This window comes from Oryx dammah, unplaced genomic scaffold (assembly GCF_014754425.2).
Source record: "Oryx dammah isolate SB20612 unplaced genomic scaffold, SCBI_Odam_1.1 HiC_scaffold_25, whole genome shotgun sequence".
NCBI classification, from domain to species: Eukaryota; Metazoa; Chordata; class Mammalia; order Artiodactyla; family Bovidae; genus Oryx; species Oryx dammah.
The window spans coordinates 24,376,557-24,403,907 of record NW_024070209.1 but is presented as its reverse complement, the minus strand read 5'-3'; the positions used below and the strand labels follow the sequence as shown (position 1 = coordinate 24,403,907).

Genomic DNA, 27,351 nt, shown 5'->3' with positions numbered 1-27,351 from the left:
TACAATTTAACAAATGTGCAAATTTGTACCCTAAAAGCTAAAAACATCTTTGAATAAAATTGAAGACCTAAATAAATGGAAAAACACTTGTTCATAAATTGGAAGGCTTAATACTGTTAAAATAGTGACATATTCAAATTGATCTATAAAGAAGAAAACAATCCTTATCAAGGCTTCTTTGCAGAAACTGACAAGCTGATCTTAAAATTCGCATAGAATTCAAGGAATCCTGAATAGCTAAAACCACCCTGAAAAAGAACAAAGTTGGAGGACTCACATTTCCCAATTCAAATCATAATGCAAAGCTATAATAATCAAGACCAGTACTGCATAGGATGAACATAAAGATCAATGAAATATAAGTGAGAATCCAGACTGAAACCTAATTACGGTCAACTGATTTTCAACAAGGGTTTCAAGTCTTCACTGAGGGAAGAAAAGTCTTTTCAAGAAACAGTGCTAAAAACAAAACAAAACAAAACAGTGCTGCAACACTGGGCATCCACATGCAAAAGAATGAGGTTGAATATCTATACAAAGATTAACTCAAAATAAATCAAGATCTCAAGGTAAGAGCTAACACTATAAAATTCTTAGAAGAAAATGTAGTAAATGTTTAAGACCAAGAGAAAGAACAGATAAATGGGAAAATATAAAAATTTTAAACTTTAATGTAATAAAATTTACCATTAAGAAATTTAAAAGAGGGACTTCCACTAGCAGTCCAGTGGTTAAGACTCTGCCTTACAATGCAGGGGACCTGGTTTTGGGCCCTGGTTGGGGAACTAAGATCTCACATGCTGTGGGGCAACTAAGCCTGCACACCATGCCAGCAACTAGGGAGACCACCCGCTGTGATGAGTGGTCCTGGGTGCCACAACTGAGACCCAACACAGGCAAATAAATATCAGAAAAAGGAAGAAAGAAAGTGAAAAGACCCCTGGAATGAGAGAAAACACTTGCCAGTCATACAGCTGATGAGGTACTTTACCCAGAATATATAAAGAGCCCTTACAACTAAATAAAAAGACAAATCAATTCAAAGATAGGCACAGGATATGAACCAACATATCTCTAAAGAGGCTATACATACATAACTAATAAACACATGAAAAAGATACTCAACATCATTAACCATCAGAGAAACACAAATTAAAATAATGAAAAAGCGCTCCACAGCCATTAGGAGAGCTATAATCAACACACACACAGGCAAATGACAACTGTTGGCAAGGATGTAGAGAAATTGGAACCCTTATATTTTATTGGCAGAATTGTAAAATGGTATAGCTGTTGTGGAAAACAATGTGGAAGCTCCTTAAAATGTTTTAAACATAGTTCACTCTACTCCTTGGTGTATACCCAAGAGAAGAGAAAACATTTGTCCACATGAAAGCTTGTATATGACTGCTTACAGCAGCACTACTCACAGCAGCCATAAAACGGAAATATTAATTCAAATGGTTATTTGAGGTACAGCCATACAATGGGATGTCTGGTGACAAAAGCAATGAAATGCTGATACATGCTGTACAACATGCATGAACCTTCAAAACATGTTACGTGAGAGAGACTAGTCACAAATCACAATTACACGATTGTATTTATATGAAATGTCCAGACTAGGCAAACCTACAGAAGAAGGTAGACCAGTTAACTCAGGGCTGGAAGTGGGTGGGGTAATGAGGAATGACTGCTATAGCGTACATCCTTTCAGGGTTAATGAAAATGTTCCGAAAGTAGCTTGTGATGAAAGTTCCACAATGCTGTGAACTTCTTGAAAACTACTGCACTGTATACTTTAAAAGGGTGAATTTTAAGGTATATGAATGCTATCTCAATAAAGCTGTTAAAAAGACTCTTTACTATTAATGTATAAGGAATAGCAATGTTAAGGAAACAGCATGTCCACATAGGGCTATGCATTTCATTTTTTCCCTTAGAAATTGTATTCATAATATAATCTTTTAAAATGATAGATTTTATTTATCATTGTGATAATTTATTCACACTTGTGCTTACTTCTTGATTACAAGTAGATTTCTAGATACGGACATGAACACATCTTTAAACATGTTGCTAGTCACCTTTTCTGGATCATGAACAATTTGGATAATGTGCTGTATTAAACTTAAAAAAATTCTTGCCCTCAGTGTGATTTTTTGCAGGCTTAGGGTCAGTGATAATAATCTGAATGGTTACATCGAGGAATTTTGTTTTAGACAATAGAGCCAAGTGTTCACAGACTCATGCAAAAAAATAGTAATAAATAAGAAAAGTTCTCTAAGAATCAAAGGCAGGAAAATGAACACTGATAACTACATCTCCTCTAGATTTTAAATAATCCCCAACTCTACACTAGAAAGAATTAACTGACAGAACTTTTGAGTTATATCACTCTTACTCATAAGGTTTTTCCTACTCACAACTCCAAGAGGAAACAACTGGCTTAGCTAAGTCACTTACATTAAGCAACTTTTCCTTTTAAATTTGTTAATGATGACTTCACAGTTATACTAAATGTTAGAAAGTAACTTCAATAAGTTTCATCAGATCTGCTTGTCATGAATGTACATGCATCCAATGAAGGGGTTGAGTCTTAATGATTCAAGTCCTTCTAGCACTTTCACTCAGTGCTGAACTCCTTATTACACACAGTAAATGCTTTTAAAATACTATGTCAGACAGTGATTCAACCTTCAAAGATAAACTTTCCTTGTAACATTTCTAAGTAATAGTACAAACACTATAAGGACATCTCAAAAGAGTACTGGTGGAATCCTGGAAAGAGACAAGCTTTAAAACCATATAGAACTCGAATCATATAGAACCTGAGTTAAATCCCAGCTCAAGCACAAGTGACTCATGTGACTTGGGTCTTGGGCTTCCTGTTTTTGCAAAGGAGATATTAATGAACATTTTGTTGCATTCTTGTTAAAATGCAACAAACAAAAGGTACAATATGAAAATAATTTAGTACAAGGTGTGTCATCAGACTCTGAAAAAATGGTAGCTCTTATTCCTACTGTTTCATTGATATTAGTATTTGTAATAACTGTTCAGCTGCCCCCAAAATAGATCTGAAGTAAACTCTTTTGTGGTTTCCTGAAAAGCAGTTCACCACTGTAGTTTAGGAGATTCTTATATGCTCAAGAAATACACTTTTGGTAAAATAGAAAATAAATTTCCTCCAAATTCTACAAAGTGGCCTGCCATATGCCTGTTTAGTCCAAGGAACAATCTATTACTGCCATGTATTTTGAGGGAATCCTGAGATAGGAAAGCCATCTATATTTGCAAGTTATCACCAATTACGCTCCCAAGCAGCCTAATTCTAAAATTCCACTATTTCAGAACCACTCAAATAACAACTCTAATTACATACCCACATTTCAAAGTTTATCTTTAAAGACCTGTTCTTCCATGATTCTGAGCACTATAAATGAGGATTTTGAAAATGTTTCAATTTTTCAGAGGTATTAATTTATATCTAGCAGCCAAAGGGGAAAACTTGATAAAAAAAAAAAAAACAACTCTAAATGGCTAAATTTAGTTAGAATTAAGTAAAGTGGAATTAAATAAACCATCTAGTCAAAGCTATGGTTTTTCCAGTAGTCATGTATGGATGTGAGAGTTGGACTATAAAGAAAGCTGAGTGCCGAAGAATTGATGCTTTTCTACTGTGGTGTTGGAGAAGACTCTTGAGAGTCCATCTCTTGGACTGCAAGGAGATTAACCAGTCCATCCTAAAGGAAATCAGTCCTGAATATTCATTGGAAGGACTGATGCTGAAGCTGACGCTCCAGTACTTTGGCCACTTGAAGTGAAGAGCTGACTCATTTGAAAAGACCTTGATGGTGGCAAAGACTGAGGGCAGGCAGAAAAGGGGACGACAGAGGATGAGACGGTTGGATGGCATCACCGACTCAATGGACATGAGTTTGAGTAAGCTCTGAGAGTTGGTGATAAGACAGGGAAGCCTGGTGTGCTGCAGTCCATGGGGACACAAAGAGTTGGACACGACTGAGTGACTGAACTGAACTGAAATAAACTGAATGATCTGAAATATTTGTTACAGTCATTAAAAATATTTATGTAAGTGTGTTCACAATACTATCACCTTACTAGAAATCAGCATTCCACATTTTTTATGGGTTTAACGTTTGAAAACTGATTTTATATTTTTCCTCTGCCTCTTTAAAAAATAAATTAAGCCATTTGTGATGAGGGCTACTTACTAGCAGAGGCAATAAAAAGGACAATTAAAAAATACAGATAATAAATATATATTACTTAATAGCCTTAGAAAGGTACTATACAAGGTCTGCAAAGATAAGTAATTAATAACAATTTCAAGAAACATACCTTTATTATTTACCTGTGTAGCATTTAAGAAGTAAAAAAGCTATAGCTCAAACAAAAGCTCAACTGGGTTATTTCAGATTCGATTTCCTTCCCTTTTTAAAGATAATGAGGACAGAAGTTTTCTGACACCACAGAAAATGTCACAAGAGAGGGTCAAGTTTGCTGAACTGCCACCTTCCTTATTGAAGCCTACCCTGACCTCCCCATCAGGATAGCATTTTGTAACTGTACCCTTCCAGATCCCTCTTCCTATGCTCAACCCTCCCGCATCATAGCTCTTCATTTTTCTAACTTAATTAGTTAATAACTAACTTAATTAGTTAAGGCTTATTTTTTTATTCTGCCTCCACCCCTGACACACATTAAAGTGTGAACTCCGTGGGGGCAGGGATTTTTGCTTTGTACTGTGATGTAGCCTGAACTCTCGCAATTGGGTCTAAAAAACAGTAGGTCCTTAACAAAAAATTACTGAGTGATTAAATGAGTATACATAACAGAAGAGAGCAAAAAGTATAAAACTGTGCCACTTAAAAGATCAATTCTCCAGATCAGATAGAGAACATTCCTGAATAATGGTTAAACATCCCACCACTTAAGATTACTCAGCTCACATTTCCCTTAAAGACCCTACCTGCCTGAGTGCGTTCCTATGGCCACCACTGTGCCACTTGGATGAAAATCTGCACAGTGTCCTGGTTCCTAGAAGAGAGACAGACAGCTGTTGGGGAGCACACGAGAAAGTCTCCCTAGATCTATGGGAAGAGTGGCAAAACATTTGAAAATAATTTGTTTCACATAAACATGGAATCTCAATCAACTTTACTATAGCCAATGGGAATACCACACGGACATAAGAGGAAAAAGAACTTCAGAGCAGGAAGGGGACATGCTGGCAGAGTGGTAGGGGGAAAGGACCGCCAGCTTGCGGCTAGGCAGTGGAACAATAATAAGGATAACAACAAACATCTGTACAGTTCTTTAGAGGCTACAAAGAACGTGTATACTTTAGGCTAGAAAAGGTGAATATCTGGGTGGGGTAGGGAGAAAATACAGTAAGAGACCAACTCAAAAAGAAGACAGTAGAATCTGTTAGTGAGCAGTACTTACTGAACCCAACTGCCCCACCACCAGCAGCCCAAACCTTTCTGTGACAATTAACGCTCCATAAAGATGTGAAATATTCTTAATTTTTATTATTGAACCTGACAGAAAAGTTGAGTTTCTGTCCTGTTAACTTGCTTCTTTGGAGTGGGTTCATGATGTACTTTGTAACTAAACACTCTCCCCCTTATCCCTTCCTCTTTACTGAACTATAGCAATAGACTTGGTTTTAACCAATACTGAGTCCTTTTTGCTTTGCTGCTACCAACTGCCAGTTTTAGGGAGTTTCTGTGGGGAAATTATAATCACATTTTGCTTTACTCACATCTACAAGCCTGGTCCATTCCAGCCTGTGTTCCACTGAGTTCCACATGCACACCTGTCTGTCCTGAGCACAAGTCAAGAGCAAGTCTTTGAAGGGATGTGTGGCAAGACCCCAAAGCTCATCTGTATGACCCTGAAAAAGAAACATACCCATTGTTATAAGAAACAAAGGGTATCATCAAAATATTCAGTTAATGGTTAAAATCATACAGCTTACCTGTACTTCTATTTGGAAGCCATCATTAAATGTTCCTCGTAAAATAAAGTTTCGTGATGTGCCGACCAAAAATTGATCTGCCTTTCCTTCTGCTACAGCTCTGATTGTTCCATACTGATCAGGAACCTAAAAAATAATTTATAGTCACCATACACATAATACAATGCATTAATCAAGCTGAAGACGGAAGTTATAGCTGTACACAATTATGTGGTAATAAATGACAGAATTTCAAATTTGAAAGTACAAGGTAATTTTATGTTAATAAATTATTTATTCATACATTTACATTTTATACACAGAATTTATAATGGATTATCAACATTCTTTGCTTCAATTTTAAATTCACATTTTATATGATTTCAAGAGTTAAGAATTCTGAGTAAGGGATTAAGGAATAAGTTCTGAGAGACTACATGAAGACTGTGGCTTGATTTTGTTACTTACTGGTTATATTATTTTGGGTAAGCCATTTAGCCTGAGACAAATTTCTTTATCTATAATATGGGGATATATCTTCTTGGAAATAAAATCTAAGAGCAGTACGTCAGAATTCTTTTTAAGAGATTTTGCCTGCAAAGCATGTTATAAGTGGAAAAGGCTGAGTGTAAATTCAAAATTAAAGTCACCAACAAATAGAAGCAATATTGAACTGTGAGATTTGCCTTTGCTCTGACAATCAGTGATCTAAAACACTATTCTAAACCATTTCACTTCTTGAGATCTCATTCAACTTTCACTGAACACATAAAACCTGTTAGGTTTTATGGATATACTTCATTTATACCATGAAGCAGACATATACAGAGATATAATCAGCAATTATCATTAAGCCCATCATTTAAAAGATTATTTTTGAGTTTTAAAATTAAGCTGGTCATCTTGTATACCATGGAGTAGAATATAATATTTGATAAATGTCTGGCAAATTTTAAGTTTATATGGTTATGTGGTTACTTAAAAAAATAATGTCAGAAATAAGTAAGCAAGTTAACTCTTCTGCCCATTTTTCTTATTCTTTCAAATTATTTGGCTTAGTGAATAGTCCTTTTTTTTCCTGGTTTATTTCAAGGGAATGAAATGACAAGAATGTATACCAAATTTTCCAGAAAAGTGTAAGTTATCTTAATGTGGGACAAAAGACATGAGTTTAGAGGGTTTAACATTTTAAAATGTTTATGTTCTGTTTTCATCCTTACCTCTATTTCTCTTTCAGGATTCAGATCATGATCCCACAGAATTATTTTTCTGTCTTTCCCACCTCCAGTTAATAACATCCCATTTCTCATCTGACAAAGTGTGAACACACTGCCATCATGAGCTTTGATTTGTTTGCTGATCTGATAAACACCTAACATAATGAGGGGTAAAACAGAAACACTAGTCATAACATTTTCTCCATCAGATTTTAGCGTCTTTCTGGGAAAAAACTTTAGCAGAACTACAGAGTAAATAATCAAAAGTTCTCATGACTCTACAATCAAAAATCTATTTTCAGCCAATTTTTCTGCAAGGCAGAAAGCAAAGCTTAATACAATATTTGGCATTCATGCCAATAGTTACTCTGAAAATAATTCAAAATATATTCTTACAAAAAGGTAGGCTAAAGTAGTGACAATTCCACAGACAAGAGGGGATATATTAGCCTCAGAACTTTACTATCTTACAATCATCTCATTCAACAGTTAAGGCAGATATTGCTCCTCTTATTTTATAACTAAGCACTCAGGTATAGAACTGGCTTAACCAATACCACATGGCTAGCTAGTGACAAAGCTGTGACTGGAACTCAAGTCTCTTATATTCAGTGTTCCTGTAAGTTTGCAAAAGAGCCTTCATTTCCTTTTGGGGCAACAGTCATAATGTTTAACATTTAACCACTGCTGACCTGCAGGCCTTCTACTCTGCCAAGGATAACCCCTTTTAGGGGAAGGTATGGGGCAGAAGAGGCACTAGTGGCTTGGAGCAGTGGTTTTTGACCAACCAGAGAAGTATTTTAGAAACTGACAGCTATACCAGTGTGAAAGCTGAACGATGGCCCAGGTTTCTCGTATGTTCTCAGCACTTCACAAGTACCCAGGAAGGAACAAGGCAGGTATAAAAATATAATCAAAGCCTCTTTCTTAAGAGTGAAGACAACAGAGTTTGGTACTCAAGCCCTTTTCCTTGGTATTCATGATGCCTTACTCAGAGAAACTCTTCCCAGAGTTAAGGGAGCTCAGCCTGCTGCTCCGTGATGACCTAGAGGGGTGAGAAGGGGCATGGAGTAGGAGGGAGGCTCAAGAGGGAGGAGACAAATGTATACTTATTGCTGATTCATGATGTTGTATGGCAGAAGTCAACACAACATTGTAAAGCAAGTATCCTCCAATTAAAAAAAGTAAAAATAAATGAATAAATAGAAAGCAGGGGCAGCCTGTATGCAATGTGCAATACAAAATTTATTTTAAATACTCTGTTTAAAAAAAAACCCACAGTAAAAGCTTTTTGGAAGATTCTTGCAGACTAATTACCAGGTTCATAATGACCAGGTAGAGCCTGGTTTAAACGTGACCAGTCAGTCAATAAAATACACCTTAGATTCCCCTGGCGGGGGGGGGTGGGGGTAGGGGCGGAAATTAAGTTTAAAAACTATTCAGTGGGGGAAATGGATGAAGGTGGTTAAAGGTACAAAGTTCCAGCTATAAATTCTGAGAATTTAACGTATAACATGGTGACTACAGTTAACAATAGAGTATCGTATATTTGAAGATGCTAAGACAGTACATCTTAAAAGTTCTCATCACAAGAGAAAATTCTCTAACTATGTGAAGTGATGGATGTTAACTAAACTTACTGTGGCAATCACTTTGCAAGATAAACATATAGCAAATCACCTTACTGTATACCTTATACAAAGTTATGTGTCAATTTTACCTTAACAAACTGGAAAAAAAACTGTTCATTTTCTAATAAAATTGCTCATCAGCTGACAAACAGAAAAACAAAATGTGGTATTATTCAGTGACAAAAAGGAATAAGGTACTAATATGTGAAATAACATGGATGAACCTAAAAACATTAAGATGCAACTCAAAGAAGCTGTTCACAAAAGACAACATATTTTATGATTCCATTTGCATGAACTGTCCAACACAGGCAAATCCAAAGAAGGCAAGTGGTTGCTAGTGATTGAGGAGAGAGAGGAATGGAAAGTGACTGCTAATGGGCACAGTGTTTCATTTTGGGGTGATAAAAATATTCTGAAGTTAGACAGTGTGATAATTAAACAACTCTGAATATATTAAAAATCATTGAATTGTACATTTTAAAATGATAAAATTTTATGGTATGTGAAGTATAATCTTAGAGATATTAACTTAGATTGTTCATTTACCATTTGAGCTGTCATTATATTGTTAATATTAACTAAAATTTGTAGGACTTTGGTATCTTAAAAAAAATTATGCTATAGTTGACTCTCAATATTTCTCAGTGTGAGGCAGCTACTCGAACAAATAACTTAATAGATGGGTATCTCTGGCAAGGAGAAAGGAAAGGGCCTCATGCTTTGGAGTAGACCTTGCCTGATTCAGCAGAGCTCCAACAAACTTGCTATTCAGGTCAACTGCCTCGGCTCACATCAACATTCATCACCTAAAAATACTTTAAACACTGAACAACACAACTGTGTCCAGTAGGATACCCAGCCAATTATCTATCATGGCCCTGATGTGATCGAGAGAGAGAGAACATCTGAGAGATGTGAACTTTCTGAGAGTATTGCTGGCTTTATTTGGGCAGTTAAAAGTGGGAGGTGAGGGGTGAGAGGGAGCGTGAGCTTATTTTTCTCACGCATGGTCAAATTAACAAAAGTAGTCTGAGAGTACCATGCAAGAAATTATAAAACGCAGGGGTGTGGTGTTTTACAACTCTCCATCAGAAAGCAGGGAAGTAAAATACAGCTTTTCTATTTTTAATTCAGTCTTCCCTACTTCTAAACATAACAAATACCTTGTTAAACACTTAAGATCTTCCTAGAAAGACAGAATCTTAGAAAATGGAGAAACTGAAGAACAAATGCTTCATCAAGAACAAAAATACTCTACTTTAGATAGTATTTACCTACAAAGTAATTTATAGTCTAAGATTTCCTTCTCATGGGCCTATATTTCTGACATTCTAATTTAAGCCAAGTAATGTTTGAAATACCTGCCAAGAAAAATAATTATCCTTGTATTTAAAAACCTACTGTACCTCCAGGCACAATCATGGCCAAGTCTATTGAAGCTTAACTGCAAATCCCCCCTTTATTCTCAACTCTAACAGAAACAAGGTTTCCATAAAAAGCAAGTTTATTTTGACTGCCAAATAAAGACTGTTTGGAGGGCTTTATGTGCCTGTTTAAGTATAGAATCAAATGTCCGGGCGACTTTGAAATCCATGTTATACTCTTGTGTGTGCACTCAGTCACTAAGCCATGTCCGACTCTCTGTGACCCCATGGGCTGTAGACTGCCAGGCTTCTCAGGTCCATGGGATTGTCCAGACAAGAATATTGGAGTTCAGTTGCCATTTCCTTCTTGAGGGGATCTGCTGGACCCAGGGACTGAATCCACATCTGAACTGGCAGGAGAAATCTTTACCACTGACCCACCTGGGAATCCCATTATATTCTCAGCAATGTGCAAATGTACCCATGTTGATATTTGCTGAAATGGTGTTTCTAAGTTCCTTTAAGTAACTTGGTAAAGATTTAAGAATAATGAACATTTTAAGGGGGGGAGGTATAGACACTTTCAACCTCCCCCTCAACTTAAAGAATCCTGAATTTTTTCATATAAGAAAAACTCTGAAATATTTCATATATGTAGGAAATAACAAACACCTTGTACCCATGTAGGTACACAGAAAATACTGAAACAACATAAGTGTCCACAGATGGATGAATGGATAAAGAAGATGTGGTACATATACACAATGGGATTAAAAAAGATAGAAATCCTGCCATACGCAACATGAATGAATCTTGAGGACATTAAGCTAAGTGTAAAAAGTCAAAGACAAATACTATGAGATCTCACTTCTATGTAGAATCTAAAAAAAAAAAGATTTCACAGAAAGAGAACAGCCTGGTGGTGGTCTGGGGTGGGGGTGGGGGTAGAAGAAATGTGTGAAGGCAGTCGAAAAGTATCAACTGTGAAATTTAATGCAGCATGGGGATTATATACTATAATGTATATTTGAGAGTTGCTAAGGGAGCAGATCTTAAGGTTCTCATCCCAAGAAAAAAAAATTGTAACTGTGAAGTGACGCATGTTAACTTATTTTGGTAATCATTCTGCAGTACATACAAGTATCAAGTCATTATAGATAAGGTTACATATTAAAAACTACATATATTAAGCTGCTGTTGCTGATGCTAAGTCATTTCAGTCGTGTCCGACTTTGTGCGACCCCATAGATGGCAGCCCACCAGGCTCCCCCGTCCCTGGGATTCTCCAGGCAAGAACACTGGAGTGGGTTGCCAATTCCTTCTCCAGTGTATGAAAGTGAAAAGTGAAAGTGAAGTCGCTCAGTCGAGTCTGACTCTTAGCTAGGCAAGGTTATATATGAAAATATTATAAAACTGGAAAAACAGGAAACAGAAAATACTAATTACTTTGAAGATTCCCCTTAATTTACATTTAAGATAAGGAAATAGTGGTTTGGAGGCAAGAGAGCTCCTTATGAGGCATAAAACACAGTTTTCGTTTGTCTCCTATTCACTAGAATAAAAGAATTAGCTGTGAAATTATACTTCTGCAATTCCCGAAAGTCCCTTTATTAGATGCAATTATGACAGTATACTGAAAGTTTGGTTGATAAAGACTGCCATGGGTACAGAAGTATCTTATTAGGGAATATGTAAACTGGATCAATCTATTAAAATTTGGGGTAAGAATTTAGAAATGGAAACTATGAACCTCTGTTCTGATCCGGTCTTACACATTTATTTTACTAAACTCACCAAATCCTTTCCAGCCTTACTTACATAACAGAAAACTCCATATATAAAGGAAGAAACCAAATTCTCGGCAAGCTCGTCCATAATAGGGTCAGTCACATAGCAAATTTCATGTGCCCAGCAGCTTACAAGGAGATTTTCTGTTTTCTGTTTGTGCCTATGTAGATTTTCTCTGCATAAAGGGTACGGCACCAGTTTTTCAGACAAAAACGAAAATAAATAAAAACAATTCGGAACCTTTACCAGCCCTTGCACACTAAGGCCAATGAAGGGTGCATTTATATCCAAACTACTCAGAGAGGTAGGATAATATATGTCAACAATTTGAGTTACGGTTTTGATAATATTTTGATAATATAATGTTGTTCCTGACATTTCCGATACTGAAAATGTATGCCTAGGAAAGAGAAGAGGGTAGAAAGAAAAAGAAAAGAGAGTGGGGAAGATAATTGATAATACTGCTCTTCTCTCTTTTTTCTTAAGGATCCTCAACCCAGAGCTTCTGGGTCAGTGAACACATGGAGACTTGGAGAGAGTGTTATTTCCGGAGAGGGCGTGGAGGTTCTGGACAGATCCTTTCCCCAGGCCTTGTCCTCATCACCTTTTCCATCTGACTGCTTTTGAGTGATCTCCTTTCATAATAACTGGTAATAATACTTTGCAATGGCTACAGCGCTCAGGCCAGGTTCCAGTACTGGAAGGAATTTACTGTCTATCCGCCATGATGCCTCAACGGCACATATGGTCACTTGCTCGCACTAAGGATGATGGTGGAAGATCATCAAACTGAAATGAGAGAACTCATTTCAACTGCTAGCTCTGAAGGCTCTCAGCTAATTAACAGATGTCTTCAATGGTTAGCTTTTATGTATGGAAAGGGCTTCCCTTATGGCTCAGCTGGTTAAGAATCTGCCTGCAATGCTGGGTTCGATTCCTGAGTTGGAAAGATCCCTTAGAGGAGAGAACGGTTATCCACCACAGTATTCTGGTCTGGAGAATTCCATGGACTGTACAGTCCATGGGGTCACAAAGAGTTGGACATGACTGAGCGACTTTCACTTTCACACATGGAAAAGGGGTGTGAAGTGGAAGACAGTAATGTCACAAATATAAAAAAAAAAATCCTCGGGGAAATGTCTCAGGAACCTCAGGCTGGTTCCCCACAACCTCCTTTTTCTTTCTCCCTCTCCTTTTTGTTTGTGGAACTCAGAGACTGACAGGCTTAGGTTTTTTTTTTTCCTCTCCTACTGCTACTAATAAAGAATCTCTCTCTACTTCCAATCCACTGACTTTAGAACAAGGTCTCTAATTTTTCCCTCATAACCTTCTACCTTGAAGGAAGTGTTCTATATGGTTCTCTGGATACTGTTTCAGTTTTATTGTCCTTAAACTGTAGAGATAAATAGGGTTGAATAAATGCTATTTTTTTTTCAATTTAATTTTTATTTTGGAGTATAATTGATAGAAAATGTTGTGTTAGTTTCAGGTATAAAGGAAAGTGATTCAGTTATACATTATCCATTCTTTTACAGATTGTTTTCCTGTAAAGGTTATTACAGAATACTGAATAGAGTTCCCTGTACTATACAGGTTGCTATTGATTATTTTATATATATTAGTGTGTATGTGAAAAAAGGCTATTTTCAACGCCTTTCCTCTGATTTATTCATGTACCACAGAAAAGGGCAAAGTGGACCTGTATATTTGAGCACAAATGAGACTTGAGAATAAAATATATCTGTATCTTTGAGGAAAACTAATTTGAGGTAATGCTGAATGAATCCCAAGGCCCACTACTGGGGGTGGGAACAGGAGGTGTAGTGAGAAAAAGAAAAAGAAGAGAGGGACTAACTATGGATTTATTATTTTTTTCTCTCTGTTCCCATTTCACCAAATGGCCATGCATACTGCTTCCACAGATACCTCCAGACTCAGTCCAGGGGAGAATGAATCCTGTAGTCTGTTGCTATGTTGGGAAAAGGAGATGAGAAAGGGAGAAAATGTACCACAAATGTAGTAATTGGGACTATCTTTCTATATTACAAATAACTATGTTATCCAACAGCTGTTAAGGTACTTGGCAAATATATTGCATCGCTTATATGTGGAATCTACAAAAAGGTACAAAATAATTTTATCTACAAAACAGAAATAGAGTTATGGATGCAGAAAACAAATTAACGGCTGCTAGGGGGTAAGAATAGCAAAGAGCGATAAGAATGCCTTCCTCAGTGATTACTGCAAAGAAATAGAGGAAAATAATAGAATGGGAAAGACTAAAGATCTCTTCAAGAAAATCAGAGATACCAAGGGAACATTTCATGCAAAGGGGGTCAATAAAGGACAGAAATGGTATGGACCTAACAGAAGCAGAAGATATTAAGAGGTGGCAAGAATACATAGAACTGTACAAAAAAGATCTTCACAACCCAGATAATCACGATGGTGTGATCACTCACCTAGAGCCAGACATCCTGGAATGTGAAGTCAAGTGGGCCTTAGGAAGCATCACTACAAACAAAGCTAGTGGAGGTGATGGAATTCCAGTAGAGCTATTTCAAATCCTGAAAGATGATGCTGTGAAAGTGCTACCCTCAATATGCCAGCAAATTTGGAAAACTCAGCAGTGGCCACAGGACTGGAAAAGGTCAGTTTTCATTCGAATCCCAAAGAAAGGCAATGCCAAAGAATGCTCAAACTACCTCTCAGTTGTACTTATCTCAATGCTCAAAATTCTCCAAGCCAGGCTTCAGCAATATGTGAACCGTGAACTTCCAGACATTCAAGCTGGTTGTAGAAAAGGCAGAGGAACCAGAGATCAAATTGCCAACATCTGCTGGATCATCGAAAAAGCAAGAGAGTTCTAGAAAAACATCTATTTCTGCTTCATTGACTATGCCAAAGCCTTTGACTGTGTGGATCACAATAAACTGTGGAAAATTCTGAAAGAGATGGGAATACCAGATCACCTGACCTGCCTCCTGAGAAATCTGTATGCAGGTCAGGAAGCAACAGTTAGAACTGGACGTGGGACAAGAAACAGACTGGTTCCAAATCAGGAAAGGAGTATGTCAAGGCTGTATATTGTCACCCTGCTTATTTAACTTATATGCAGAGATCATCATGAAAAACGCTGGGCTGGAAGAAACACAAGCTGGAATCAAGATTGCCGGGAGAAATATCAATAACCTCAGACACGCAGATGACACCACCCTGATGGCAGAAAGTGAAGAGGAACTAAAGAGCCTCTTGATGAAAGTGAAAGAAAAAGAGTGGAAAAGTTGGCTTAAAGCTCCACATTCAGAAAACAAAGATCATGGCATCTGGGCCCATCATTTCATGGCAAATAGATGGGGAAACAGTGGCTGACTTTATTTTTGGGGGCTCCAAAATCACTGCAGATAGTGACTGTAGCCATGAAATTAAAAGACGCTTATTCCTTATAAGGAAAGTTATGACCAACCTAGACAGCATATTAAAAAGCAGGGATATTACTCTGCCAACAAAGGTCCATCTAGTCAGGGCTATGGTTTTTCCAGTAGTCATGTATGCATGTGAGAGTTGGGACTATAAAGAAAGCTGAGCACCAAAGAATTAATGCTTTTGAACTGTGGTGTTGAAGAAGACTCTTGAGAGTCCCCTGGACTGCAAGGAGATCCAACCAGTCCATCCTAAAGGAGATCAGTCCTGAATGTGCATTGGAAGGACTGAGGTTGAAGCTGAAACTCCAATACCTTGGCCACCTGATGCGAAGAGCTGACTCATCTGAAAAGACCCTGATGCTGGGAAAGATTGAGGGCAGGAGAAGAAGGGGAGGACAGAGGATGAGATGGTTGGATGGCATCACCGACTCAAGGGTCACGAGTTTAACTAAACTCCGGGAGTTGGTGATGGACAGGAAGTTTTAGCGTGTTATGGTCCATGGGGTCACAAAGAGTCGGACACAACTGAGCAACTGAACTGAACTGAGGGTGTAAGAAGCAGAAGGGATAAATTGGGAGCCTGGGACTAACACATACATACTACTATATATGAAACAATAAAACAGGTAACTAATAAGCATGTACTGTATAGCACAGGGAACTCTCCTCAGTACTTTGTAATGGCCTATATAAGAAAAGAATCTAAGAAAGAGTGTGTATATGTATAGCTATAACTGATTTACTTTGCAATCCACCTGAAACTAATACAACATTGTAAATCAACTATACTTCAATAAAAGTTTTCAAAAACTAAAAAAAAAAAAGGAAAAGGTCCTTAGGCCCATCCTTTTTTAAGTGGATAAGGACAATTTTAATGACTATTTAGAAAATGATACCTCTAAATTTTGCAGGTCTTCAGTTTTAGTGTTCTAATAAATCTAATATCCACAGGCAGGTCTAAGGTTTCAGCTGGATCCCAACTCCAACAAGTAGAATTCTGAAGTAATGGAGTCTGATTACATGATGTATGCCAGCATACACTACTGTATGCTAGTACTAGTAGTATATGTATACTAGTGTATACTATATTACATGATGTATACTGTTCTGATATTACCCATTTAAAAATAACTTCAAGCTTTTAACAGAGAGCTACTTTTACTGAGAGCAATGTTAATTCTGCATGACCTCTATCATTTAGCCACGTAAGATACTAGTTTTCCAAAGCTCCAGTTTCAGAATAAATGTACAATATCACTCTTTTTCAAGGATAATCTTTCTTCTGATGTCCAATCCAGTTATTCTCATCTCTCTTAAAAGAGTTTTCATCTTTCTTCCACCACAATACTAATTTTACTTTCAGGTTTAGTCAACCTTAAAAAGACTACTGATTCGAGTAACTCTACTTTTCATTCCATTTTCAACTGGGATTCTCAAAAGTCTCCATTAAAAAACTGGCTATTCTACACGCAGCTGTTCTACAGCCTTCATTTTTCTATTGAAATTGTGAACCTCCAATGGTCTTTTCTTGGTTCTTACTCTTCTTGACCTTCCTATAGACCTCCTTCCTGATACTCCTGGGAACTTTCTCTTCTTCCTTGTTCAGGAGCACTAAATAAAAACTTCTGTCCTACTAACTTCTTTTAAAACAATCTGTAATCCTTGCAGGCTCTTTTCTGGTCATCTAACTGTGGGACAAAGTATCCTTGGCCTCATAGCTCTTCCCTCTTCCATTGTGAACTCAATCAGTTTTAAGGATTATTGTGGGTAACTCAAAAAAATCTGTATCTTTAATCTCTATTTGAATTTTCAAGGGCTTAGTATATATTAGTTTAAAATGATAAGAGCAACTGCAGAACACTACTGTTTTTTAGAACACTATCTCCTTCATGCTGGCTATTTCCTGTTTGTTAACACATGCCAAATCCATTCACACTACCCTGGAAGTGTCATTCCTTCATGCTGGCTACTTCTTGTTTCTGTTAACACAAGACAAAGTTATTCACACTATCCTGGATGCGTCACAGTCATCACCATTCTCCTCCCTTAATGTACACTGATCCGTAACTGGGATTAAGGTTCCCTGTCTTCTGTAGTATTCTACATTCATTATGGTTTAGCTTAAATACCATTTCTTCTGTGAGGGCTTTACAAAAGAGTGGGGTGACTTCTCTCCCAATCTCTATAGTTTTTAATGTGGTATCTGTATCATCTTTTCTAATTATTTTGTATTAATCTCCTGGAAGGAAAGGTAGTCAAATGTAGGCTATATATGCTTAATAAATGAGTAACTAATTTGATTTAAAAAAAGGTTGTTATGAAGAACTGTAAAAAATGAAATGTATGTTAGCGACTCTCATACTGTCTCCTTACAGCTCCCTCTCTCCTGGTCTGACTGCAATAGTGATATTGCAAACTGAAAAGAATGATTTGAACACGAGAATACTATACCTTTAGGCCCTTTCCCAGGTGTGGGCTCTACAGTAGTTTTGCTCCATATGAGTATGACTCCACCTGAGTCTCCAGCAAGAACATCTCCGTTTCCCAAGAAAGCTAAACACTGCACAAATTTTGGTTTTTCATATTTCTACAATGAAACAATGAGAATTTTCAGTTTTCCCCTTGGGCATGATGACTTTATCCTTACTCAAAATTAAAGTTCTATAATGAAGTTGTAACATTCTGATCCTTACCCCAAAAACTCCCTGTTTTTTTGTTAGTGAATTGCCACTCCAGGTCCAGAAAAAAATATGTGATTTACCACATGTTATTATGATATTTGCATCTGTTGGATGGAATCCCACAGCCAAAACAACTTCATTTGTTGTCTGTGAAAAGAGAAATATAGCTTTAGATGCATGTATATCCTCATCTTCATTAAATACCAATTACAGGTCCTGATAATCAAAGACAAGGAAGTTTATTTTTTGGCCACACCACATGTAGCATGTGGGATCTCAGTTCACTCACCAGGGAATCAAACCTGTGACTCTGGCAGTGGAAATACAGAATCTTAACCACTGGACCATCAGGGAAGTCCCAGAGATAAGGAAAAATTTTAAGGAAATGCCTTTTCTTCCAATGTCTATTTTCCTGAAAAACTTCATACATTTTTAGAATAAAATGGTTTAAATTTGATGTCCTTATCTTATATTATCTTTTATGCCATCTATATATAATAACTCTGCACTAAAAAGACATTTATGCAAATTACAGTTTTGTTTTAATTTCTTGCACATTCAGGGAAAAGAACACTAAAACTAGCAAATGAAACAGCAATATAAATTCTGTCTTAAAGACACTGCCGTTTTGGTCTTAAAAAAACAAAACCAGTTTTTTTTTTTACTATTACTATTGATCATTCATTCAAGAAAATATTACTGATTTAGAGATTCATCCTCAGACTGAAGGCTGAATGGTCACTATGGATTCCTATAGAATGAAAATCAAACAAACAAAAAACCACAAAGAGCTTTTATGCTCTTTCCACCAAAAAAAACCTAAGAAAAGGACCTAGTTAAACTTAAGAGGCTTTTGTACAGTAAAGGAAACTATAAACAAAATGAAAAGACTACCCACAGAAAGGGAGAAAACCAACCAACAAGAGACAAATCTCCAAAATATATATACAGCTCAGTATCCAACAAACAAATGAAAAAATGGGCAAAAGATCTAAATAGACCTTTCTCCAAAGAAAACATACAAATGGCCAAAAGGCACAAGAAAAGATGTTAGATATTGCTAATTATTAGAGAAATGCAAATCAAAACTATAATGTGGTATCACTTTACCCCAGTCAGAATGGCCATCATCAGAAAGTCTATAAATAATAAATGCTGGAGAGGGGGTGGAGAAAAGGGAACCCTCCTATACTGTTAGTGGGAATGTAAATTGGTAAAGTCACTATGGAGAACAGTATGGAGACTCTTAAAAACCTAAAAACAGAACTACCATATGATCTTATATAATCCCACTCCTGGGCCTATATCCATAAAAAACCATAATTTGAAAAAATATATGCACCTAATGTTCACTGCAGCATTATTTACAATAGCCAAGACGTGGAGGCAACCTAAATGTTCACTGACAGATGAGTGGATAAAGAAGATGTGGTACATAAATACAATGGAATATTACTCAGCCATAAAAAGAAATGAAATAATACCATTTATAGCAACATGGATGGGCCTAAAGATTATCATATCAAGTCAGTGAGGGGGGCCTTCCTGGGTGGCTCAGTGGTAAAGAATCCAACTGCCTAGCAGGAGATGCAGGTTCAATCCCTGGGTGGGAAGATCCCGTGGAGAAGGAAACGGCAACCCACTTTATTATTGCCTGGGAAATCCCATGGACAGAGGAGCTACAGTCCATGGGGTCACAAGGAGTTGGACACAACTGAGCAACTCACAATCACTGGTATAAATATTTCTAAGTATACACACCCACAGTTCTAGTGATAAGATGTTCGAGATATAAACTGAAGTAATCTATGAAAATAAATCACTTGGGTATTAGTGTAGCTTTATAGGATATTTAAACTTTCTATTAATGTATACTATATAATCAGAAAAGTTCACAAATCCTAAGTACACAGTTTGATAAATTCTCACAAATTGAACACACCTGTGTATAGTGTCTAAAGCAAGAAACAGAACATTACTAACATCCCAGATCCCTCTTCTAGTTACTATCCTCTCCCTCCACTGAAGTAACCATGATCCTGAAAAAGTTGGCTTAAAGCTCAACATTCAGAAAACAAAGATCATGGCATCCGGTCCCATCACTCCACAAGAAATAGATGGAGAAACAGTGGAAACAGTGTCAGACTTTATTTTTTTGGGCTCCAAAATCACTGCAGATGGTGACTGCAGCCATGAAATTAAAAGACGCTTACTCCTTGGAAGAAAAGTTATGACCAACCTAGATAGCATATTCAAAAGCAGAGACATTACTTTGCCGACTAAGGTCTGTCTAGTCAAGGCTATGGTTTTTCCTGTGGTTATGTATGGATGTGAGAGTTGGACTGTGAAGAAAGTTGAGCACTGGAGAATTGATGCTTTTGAACTGTGGTGTTGGAGAAGACTCTTGAGAGTCCCTTGGACTGCAAGGAGATTCAACCAGTCCATTCTGAAGGAGATCAGTCCTGGAATTTCTTTGGAAGGAATGATGCTAAAGCTGAAACTCCAGTACTTTGGCCACCTCATGCAAAGAGTTGACTCATTGGAAAAGACTCTGATGCTGGGAGGGATTGGGGGCAGGAGAAGAAGGGGACAACCGAGGATGAGATGGCTGGATGGCATCACTGACTCGACGGACGTGAGTCTGAGTGAACTCCGGGAATTGGTGATGGACAGGGAGGCCTGGCGTGCTGCCATTCATGGGGTCGCAAAGAGTCAGACATGACTGAGCGACTGAACTGAACTGATTTGCAGCAGCAAAGATCAGCTTTGTCTGTTTTATTTAAGTGGAATAATATAGAGGGTATTCGTTTGTGTCTAGCTTATTTTATCATTACATTTGTGAGATACATTTAATGTTGGTATATACATTGCAATTAGATCATGCAAAGTGCTTTATAGTATTTCTTTACAGGGAAAGACCACAGCACTGATTTATCCATTCTCTTATTGATGGACATTTGAGTAACTTTCTTTTCTACTTCTGTTATTTTTGATTACTTGTCTTTTGGTCAACACATGTATTATCTTCTTTAGGGTTTATACAACTTTTATTTGCAACGAAAGACTTCTAATATAGGGACTTCCCTGATGGTCCAGTGGTTAGGATTATGCACTTTACTGCCATGGCCCTGGGTTCAATCCATGGTCAGAGAACTAAGATCCCACAAGGTGTACAGTGTGGCCAAAAAAATAAATTAATTAAAAATTACAAAAAATAAAAAGAGAGAAAGACAGGGAGAAAGAGTTCTAACATAGGAGTGTAACAAGGTGGGTCAGAGGGGTAGCATGTGCATGTGTTCAACTTTACTAGGTAATACCAATTGTACCAATTTACATGCCAACAGCAGTATATGAGAGTTCTATTTACTTTATACTGTCATCACCCTTGGTGATTTTGTCTATTCTTACCCATTCATATTTCCTCATATATTCAGCCTGTCAACTTCTATAAAAATCAAGCTAGAATTTTGACTATATTGAAATGTATAGACCAATATGCAGAGAAGAATAACATCTTTACAATATTATCTTCTACTCATTATAAATGTACAATCCTCTGATTTAGATCTTCTTTAATTTCTGTCAATGAGGTTATGAAGTTGCCTTACTGAATTTAAGTTTACATAAATTAACAAGTAATGTATCAAATCTCCGATCCTTTGTGACATAAGCTAGGACAGAACTTATTTACAGAAGACTAGAATAAGATCAATACATAGGGAGAAGCTAAGAGGAACAGAATAAGTGATCTAGTCCCTGACTTAAATCATTCCTGAGGCAAAATTCTCTACCTTTACTAGATCTCTTCTTTAACTTTCTAAATGTGAATCTATAAATTCTTATTAAGTTTGCTTTAGTTGTTTTGAAGTCATTTGCAATGAAAGACTTCTAATATAGGGACTTCCCTGATGGTCCAGTGGTTAGGATTAGGCACTTTAATGCTATGGCCCTGGGTTCAATCCATGGCCAGAGAACTAAGATCCCACAAGCTGCACAGTGTGGCCAAAAAAATAAATTCATTAAAAATTACAAAAAATAAAAAGAGAGAGAGGGAGAAAGAGTTCTAACACAGACATTAAGGACACAGAACTGAAATCGCCTGTTGCCTGGCTGAGTGTGAAGTGAGGGAAAGGAGTCATGAATGATGCCTGAATTTTCAGCTTGGGCAATTAAGTGGAATGTGATGCCACTCACTGAGAGGCAAAACTGACGGGGGGCTAATAAATATGATGAGTACGTATCTGTATACACTGCGGCTGGGGTATTCATATGAAGATGTCCTGGGCTGGAGTTAGCTGGTGTGGGACACGTCAAGTAGTAACCAAGGCCATGGGAGCAAGCAGAGCAGCATATGGTGTTTGCACAAGACATGGGATGGAACTCTCAGCAACATACACCCCGAAGGTTCCAGAAAGGAGACAGAGGAGAGGCCAGGAGGAGGAAAACCATGACTTCATCTGGCAGCCTTTCATACAATGGACCAAAATTTACGTATTTCACTGTGGTATAAGTTCCCTGTGTTTCAACGTAAAATTACTCTGAACGATGGCTGAAAGACAATCTATCTTCATTTATGTTTTTTTTAAATTTGAGGTTTCCTGACACCTTATATTCCTTTCAAGTAAAATAAAATCTACCCTACTTCTTTCAAAAGATTAAAACTACCTAAAAGAAATAACCTCTTTTCATCCAACAGGCTGAAAGCTTGAAGATTTTACACAACAAAACTTGGAGAGCAACTGAGGAGGAATGGGATGTTATCTGAGAGTAAAGCAAATATGTCATAGCCTTTCAAAAGCCATCCTGTACCTCTGGATCCCTCTGAAAGCCTGTCAGAGGGAGGCCATTTTCTGAGCCATATGAATGCAGCTGCAATGCTAACCTCATTCCTTTCTTACAAGTTATAGCCTGCTCCACACAAAAGGATTAACACTACTCCACAGCAACTATAAATGCGGTAGCATTTTATGTAATAATCCCACAAACATAATCTAGACCAAAAAAACTTATCACTGTATGTTTTTCAGTTATGTCAGTCATATTCCCGAGGTTGAATTTTTCCTTTAGATTTTTTAATCTTTATAGATTGAACAAAATAACATTTTGTTAAAGAAGAAGCCAAGTAGAGCATGTAGTCTTAATTTTGAGATTAGATATCCAACTACTTCAGCATTTCAGTAGTACAATGTATCTGAAACATCACTGAAAGTGGTTGAAGCTGCTTGACTATTTTATCTTAAAGGTACCATAAGAATTCTTGGAGAAGGAAATGGCAACCCACTCCAGTATTCTTGCCTGGAGAATCCCATGGGCAGAGGAGCCTGGCAGGCTACAGTCCATGGGGTCGCAAGAGTCAGACATGACTTGTGACTAAGCCACCACCATCATAAGAATGATGGCAAGTCAGCACATCTGATGAATTTGGTCAGGTGGGGGCGTGCTGGGATTCATGGGGTCACAAAGAGTCGGACATGACTGAGCGACTGAACTGAACTGAACTGTACTCTCCTGAAACCTAAGAGTATGCAACATGACTGAGCGACTGAACTGAACTGAACTGTACTCTCCTGAAACCTAAGAGTATGCAACGTACTTCAAGGACTTGCAAAACAAAAAATGTATTTTAAAAGATAAATAACCTATTCAAACTTTTTTTACCTTTATTTCTGCTCCTTTTGATTTTTTCTGCCAATCCCACACAGTAAGCATATGCTCATTGGAGTCATCGATAACACATAAATGAACACCTGAATCCTAAAGAAAAGTCAGTTTAAATAAGGCATTTAAAAATCTTCAGATAAGGCTTACTTTTAAAAAAGAAATACCATATTATGAAAACCGCCAACATTAAGATAAATCCAAAATCCTTTAAACTCATGGTTCCTTGAAATATAATGAATATACTATTTACTAAGACTGTATTTTCTTCAGAACTATAATAAGGATTCTTAATTTTTTTCATATTTCTAATTTTTTCCCCTAGGTTGATTTCCATTTGCTATCTAGCTACTTCCACTATTCAAAAATAGCAAATAATCAATTTTGAGGATAGTCCATTCTGCGTCTTAAAGTATCTTCTGCTTTAAAGTGTTCTGACTGCTTTTAAAGTATTTTCCTTTGCATAGATGTGAAATGTATATAATTTTATAACTTTGGTCCTAAATTTCGGTAAATTTTGGAATAAGTTATGTGAAAGTTTGCCAATTTTAGTTTTCCATGATATTCTTGATTTATATTAAAATGAATAAACAAGATAAATAAAAACATAAATAAATTCCTTTCTATTTTCCTGAAACTATTTTCATTCACTAATTGATACCTCCCAGAAAAAGAACTGTGGATGATATTAAAAGATTATTTTTTTTCTAGTAGCATTTGTAATATATACCTTATGATGTCTATGGAACAAAGAAATACTGTGGTGACAAGTGAGAGTACTGAGGAAGGGCAGAGCTTACTCTCTTCTCTTTTGCCTTCTTTTCCCTGTATTGGAATGATTACCTAAACTAGGAAAAGTCAGTGTATGAGGCAATTCAAGACAATCTTAACACTGTAACAATATCAACAAGAAGACAACAATTACTGCTACAGAGATTTTAGGGGGTAAAAAAGGTAGTAAAAGTATTTCCCTTCTCTCTGCTCATCTCCTTTTCTCATCTTTCTTCTAATTCCTGATTCATGAGAACCCTTGACATTCAGTGCTTGTAAGCTAGTAAAGTTCCTGTATCCACCCAAATTTATACTTCTGCTCTAAAAATGTCTCTTCCTCCTCCACATCCCACAAAACAGCTATAATCCAGAATAAAACTGCTGATAGTTAGGAACTAAAGAGATAATGTGAATACATAAATATATTCTAAAGTAAGTATGAGGCCCAATAAAATCTGGAGGAATATTTGTGTTTGAAATGAAAAATTATGCATCCTAAAAATATAGATGTTCTCCTGTATGGTCTATAACAATTACATATAGTTCAAGAAAAACAGAATGTTTAAATGAGCAACATCTTATTTCATTCTCCCCAGAATAAAGCATCAAGACTTAGGTTAAGATTGCTAGATGCTGAATTTTAAACTTAAATATAAAACCATGCCATCATCAATTCAGAACCAAACAATTCATGACTTTAGTGAGCACAAAGATCTGGCTGTTTTCTTTGCTGCAACATGACATTAAGAAAAGACAATACTCCTGGTAGAATTGGCCAAATTTCATGTCCATAAATTTTCTAAATAAAACAGACTTCTATGACTCAAGCTGAATCAAAAACATATCTTATTACTTACTTCAATTTTACTATGCTATGTATGCATTCCTTTAACCATTTCCTGCTATTACACTGGAATTCTATTTCAGGCAGAATAACATAAGTATAATTAAGTGTAATATCCTGGATCTTATCTAAACCAAAGTCGTTTAGTATTTCAGTTAAAATGCTGGCCACTGATAAGCAACAGCTAACATCTAATTTTTCAATTAAGTGATAACTTTCTATGAACACACACACACACAAAACTGAGCTTAATGTCTTTTCTGTATCTTTGTGTGGCTGGCTTACTCCCTTAAAAATTGTTACTTACTGCTTTTGAAAAATCCAGGCATCCTACTCCACGTTCAAAAGTTCCAAGTCCAATAATTTGCAGGGTAGAAAGACTAACTGAATCCCACACTCTGACATGGGGTTGCAGGGGCTGCAAAAACAAGGGGAAAAATACAAGACAGCAGGACTTAACTAGTATTTACATAGATGAAAATACCACTCCTACAAGAACTGTTTGCCATCTTTAAAAATAATGATGGATGGATAAATGTCTAATAAAAAATAGCCAGTACATTTACATATGACCCCAAAGAACCTTGAGCAGGTATTTTCTTCTCATACTACAAAAATAAGGAAATGACAAAGTGATAATAGTAGCAGCAAATGATCTGAGTATCTAGTATGTGCTATATACTATTCTAATACGTCACATGCATTAATTCATTTAATTCTCACAGACCCTGGGGATTAGGTGCTATTATAATCATCATTTAACAAATGAGGAAATTGAGATAGTTTTTTAAATTATTTTATTTTAATTGGAGGCTAATTACTTTACAATATTGTGGTGGTTTTTGCCATATATTGACATGAATCAGCCAAGGGTGCATGGGTTCCCCTCTTCCTGAATCCCCCTTCTACCTCTCTCCCTACCCCATCCCTCTGGGTTGTCCTAGAGCACTGGTTTTGAGTGCTCTGCTTCATGCATCGAACTTGCACTGGTCATCTATTTTACATATGGCAATATACAAGTTTCAATGCTATTTTGAAATAGAGATTTAAATAACTTGTCCATAGTTATCCAGCTATTAAAAGGTAGAGTCAGGATTCTAATACCAGCAAATCTGCACTGGAAATCCTGCTTTTTGCATTACTTTCATTCCTGAGAAAATAATATTAAAAAAAAAAATCAGTGTCCAAAAAATTGCTAAGCAAACAGCCCTTAAACAAAATTTAGAACTGGAATGAGTATTAAAAGTCATCCAATATAACCCCTCCAACTACTTTTCTTTAAAGAAACCAGGCAGAAAATGTTATTAAGTATAGTCATATACATGCTAATCAGTCATCATTAATATTCACTGCTGATCCTTATTAATAAGGGATTTGTCATGTAACCCAATAGTATTGAATAATACCTGAAAAATTTTAAGTGCTATTTCTAGTCATATATAAATTACATATAAATGTAATATCATATGTAAAATATAAAACTAAGAGATCCATCAATTTAGGATAATTATAGTACCTTCCAGCAGACTGATAAATTATTCTATACTTAAAAAAAGAACTTTAATAAGCTTATAGTTCTCCCATTCTTATAAGTAAATAGCTTCCTTAGGGAGAACACTTATTTTTTGAAAAGGACTATTTTAGTGTGACTCTTTTTTAAAAATGTTATTACATTCTATTATTTTTTTCTCTGCTTATACTAAAAATTCCTTAATAAATTTTAAGAGAATGAAATAAATGACTTAGGGTTAAATACAATCAATTCCATCCTAATATCAATATCACCTGGTACAGAATGCATAAAACTGTGCCACTCACCCTTCCATCCTTATCCACTCCAGCTATCTGTCCAGTTGCAATCCTAATTTTGTCAGGATGTATAGCAAGGCTAAAAAGCAGTGTTAACAACAATTTTAAATACAGGAAAGATGTAAAACAGCAGAAACATGCCTCAGTATCAACATTTTTCAAACAGTTTTTAAT

General features: G+C 36.5%; 1 protein-coding gene across 6 annotated transcripts in view; it reads right to left on the bottom strand.

Annotated features, from left to right (window-relative positions):
* EML4 (EMAP like 4) overlaps positions 1–27,351 on the bottom strand; it is a 145,548-nt gene that overhangs the window by 19,290 nt on the left and 98,907 nt on the right. For all 6 annotated transcript variants that reach the window (XM_040224554.1, XM_040224556.1, XM_040224558.1 and 3 more), the window contains 9 exons: positions 27,187–27,256; positions 25,676–25,786; positions 23,754–23,849; positions 18,108–18,242; positions 17,866–18,001; positions 7,207–7,358; positions 6,008–6,133; positions 5,792–5,923; positions 4,997–5,064 (listed from right to left, as the gene is read on the bottom strand). In XM_040224554.1, the coding sequence (XP_040080488.1) occupies positions 4,997–5,064; positions 5,792–5,923; positions 6,008–6,133; positions 7,207–7,358; positions 17,866–18,001; positions 18,108–18,242; positions 23,754–23,849; positions 25,676–25,786; positions 27,187–27,256 (1,026 nt within the window). The remainder of the gene's footprint in view (positions 1–4,996; positions 5,065–5,791; positions 5,924–6,007; positions 6,134–7,206; positions 7,359–17,865; positions 18,002–18,107; positions 18,243–23,753; positions 23,850–25,675; positions 25,787–27,186; positions 27,257–27,351) is intronic.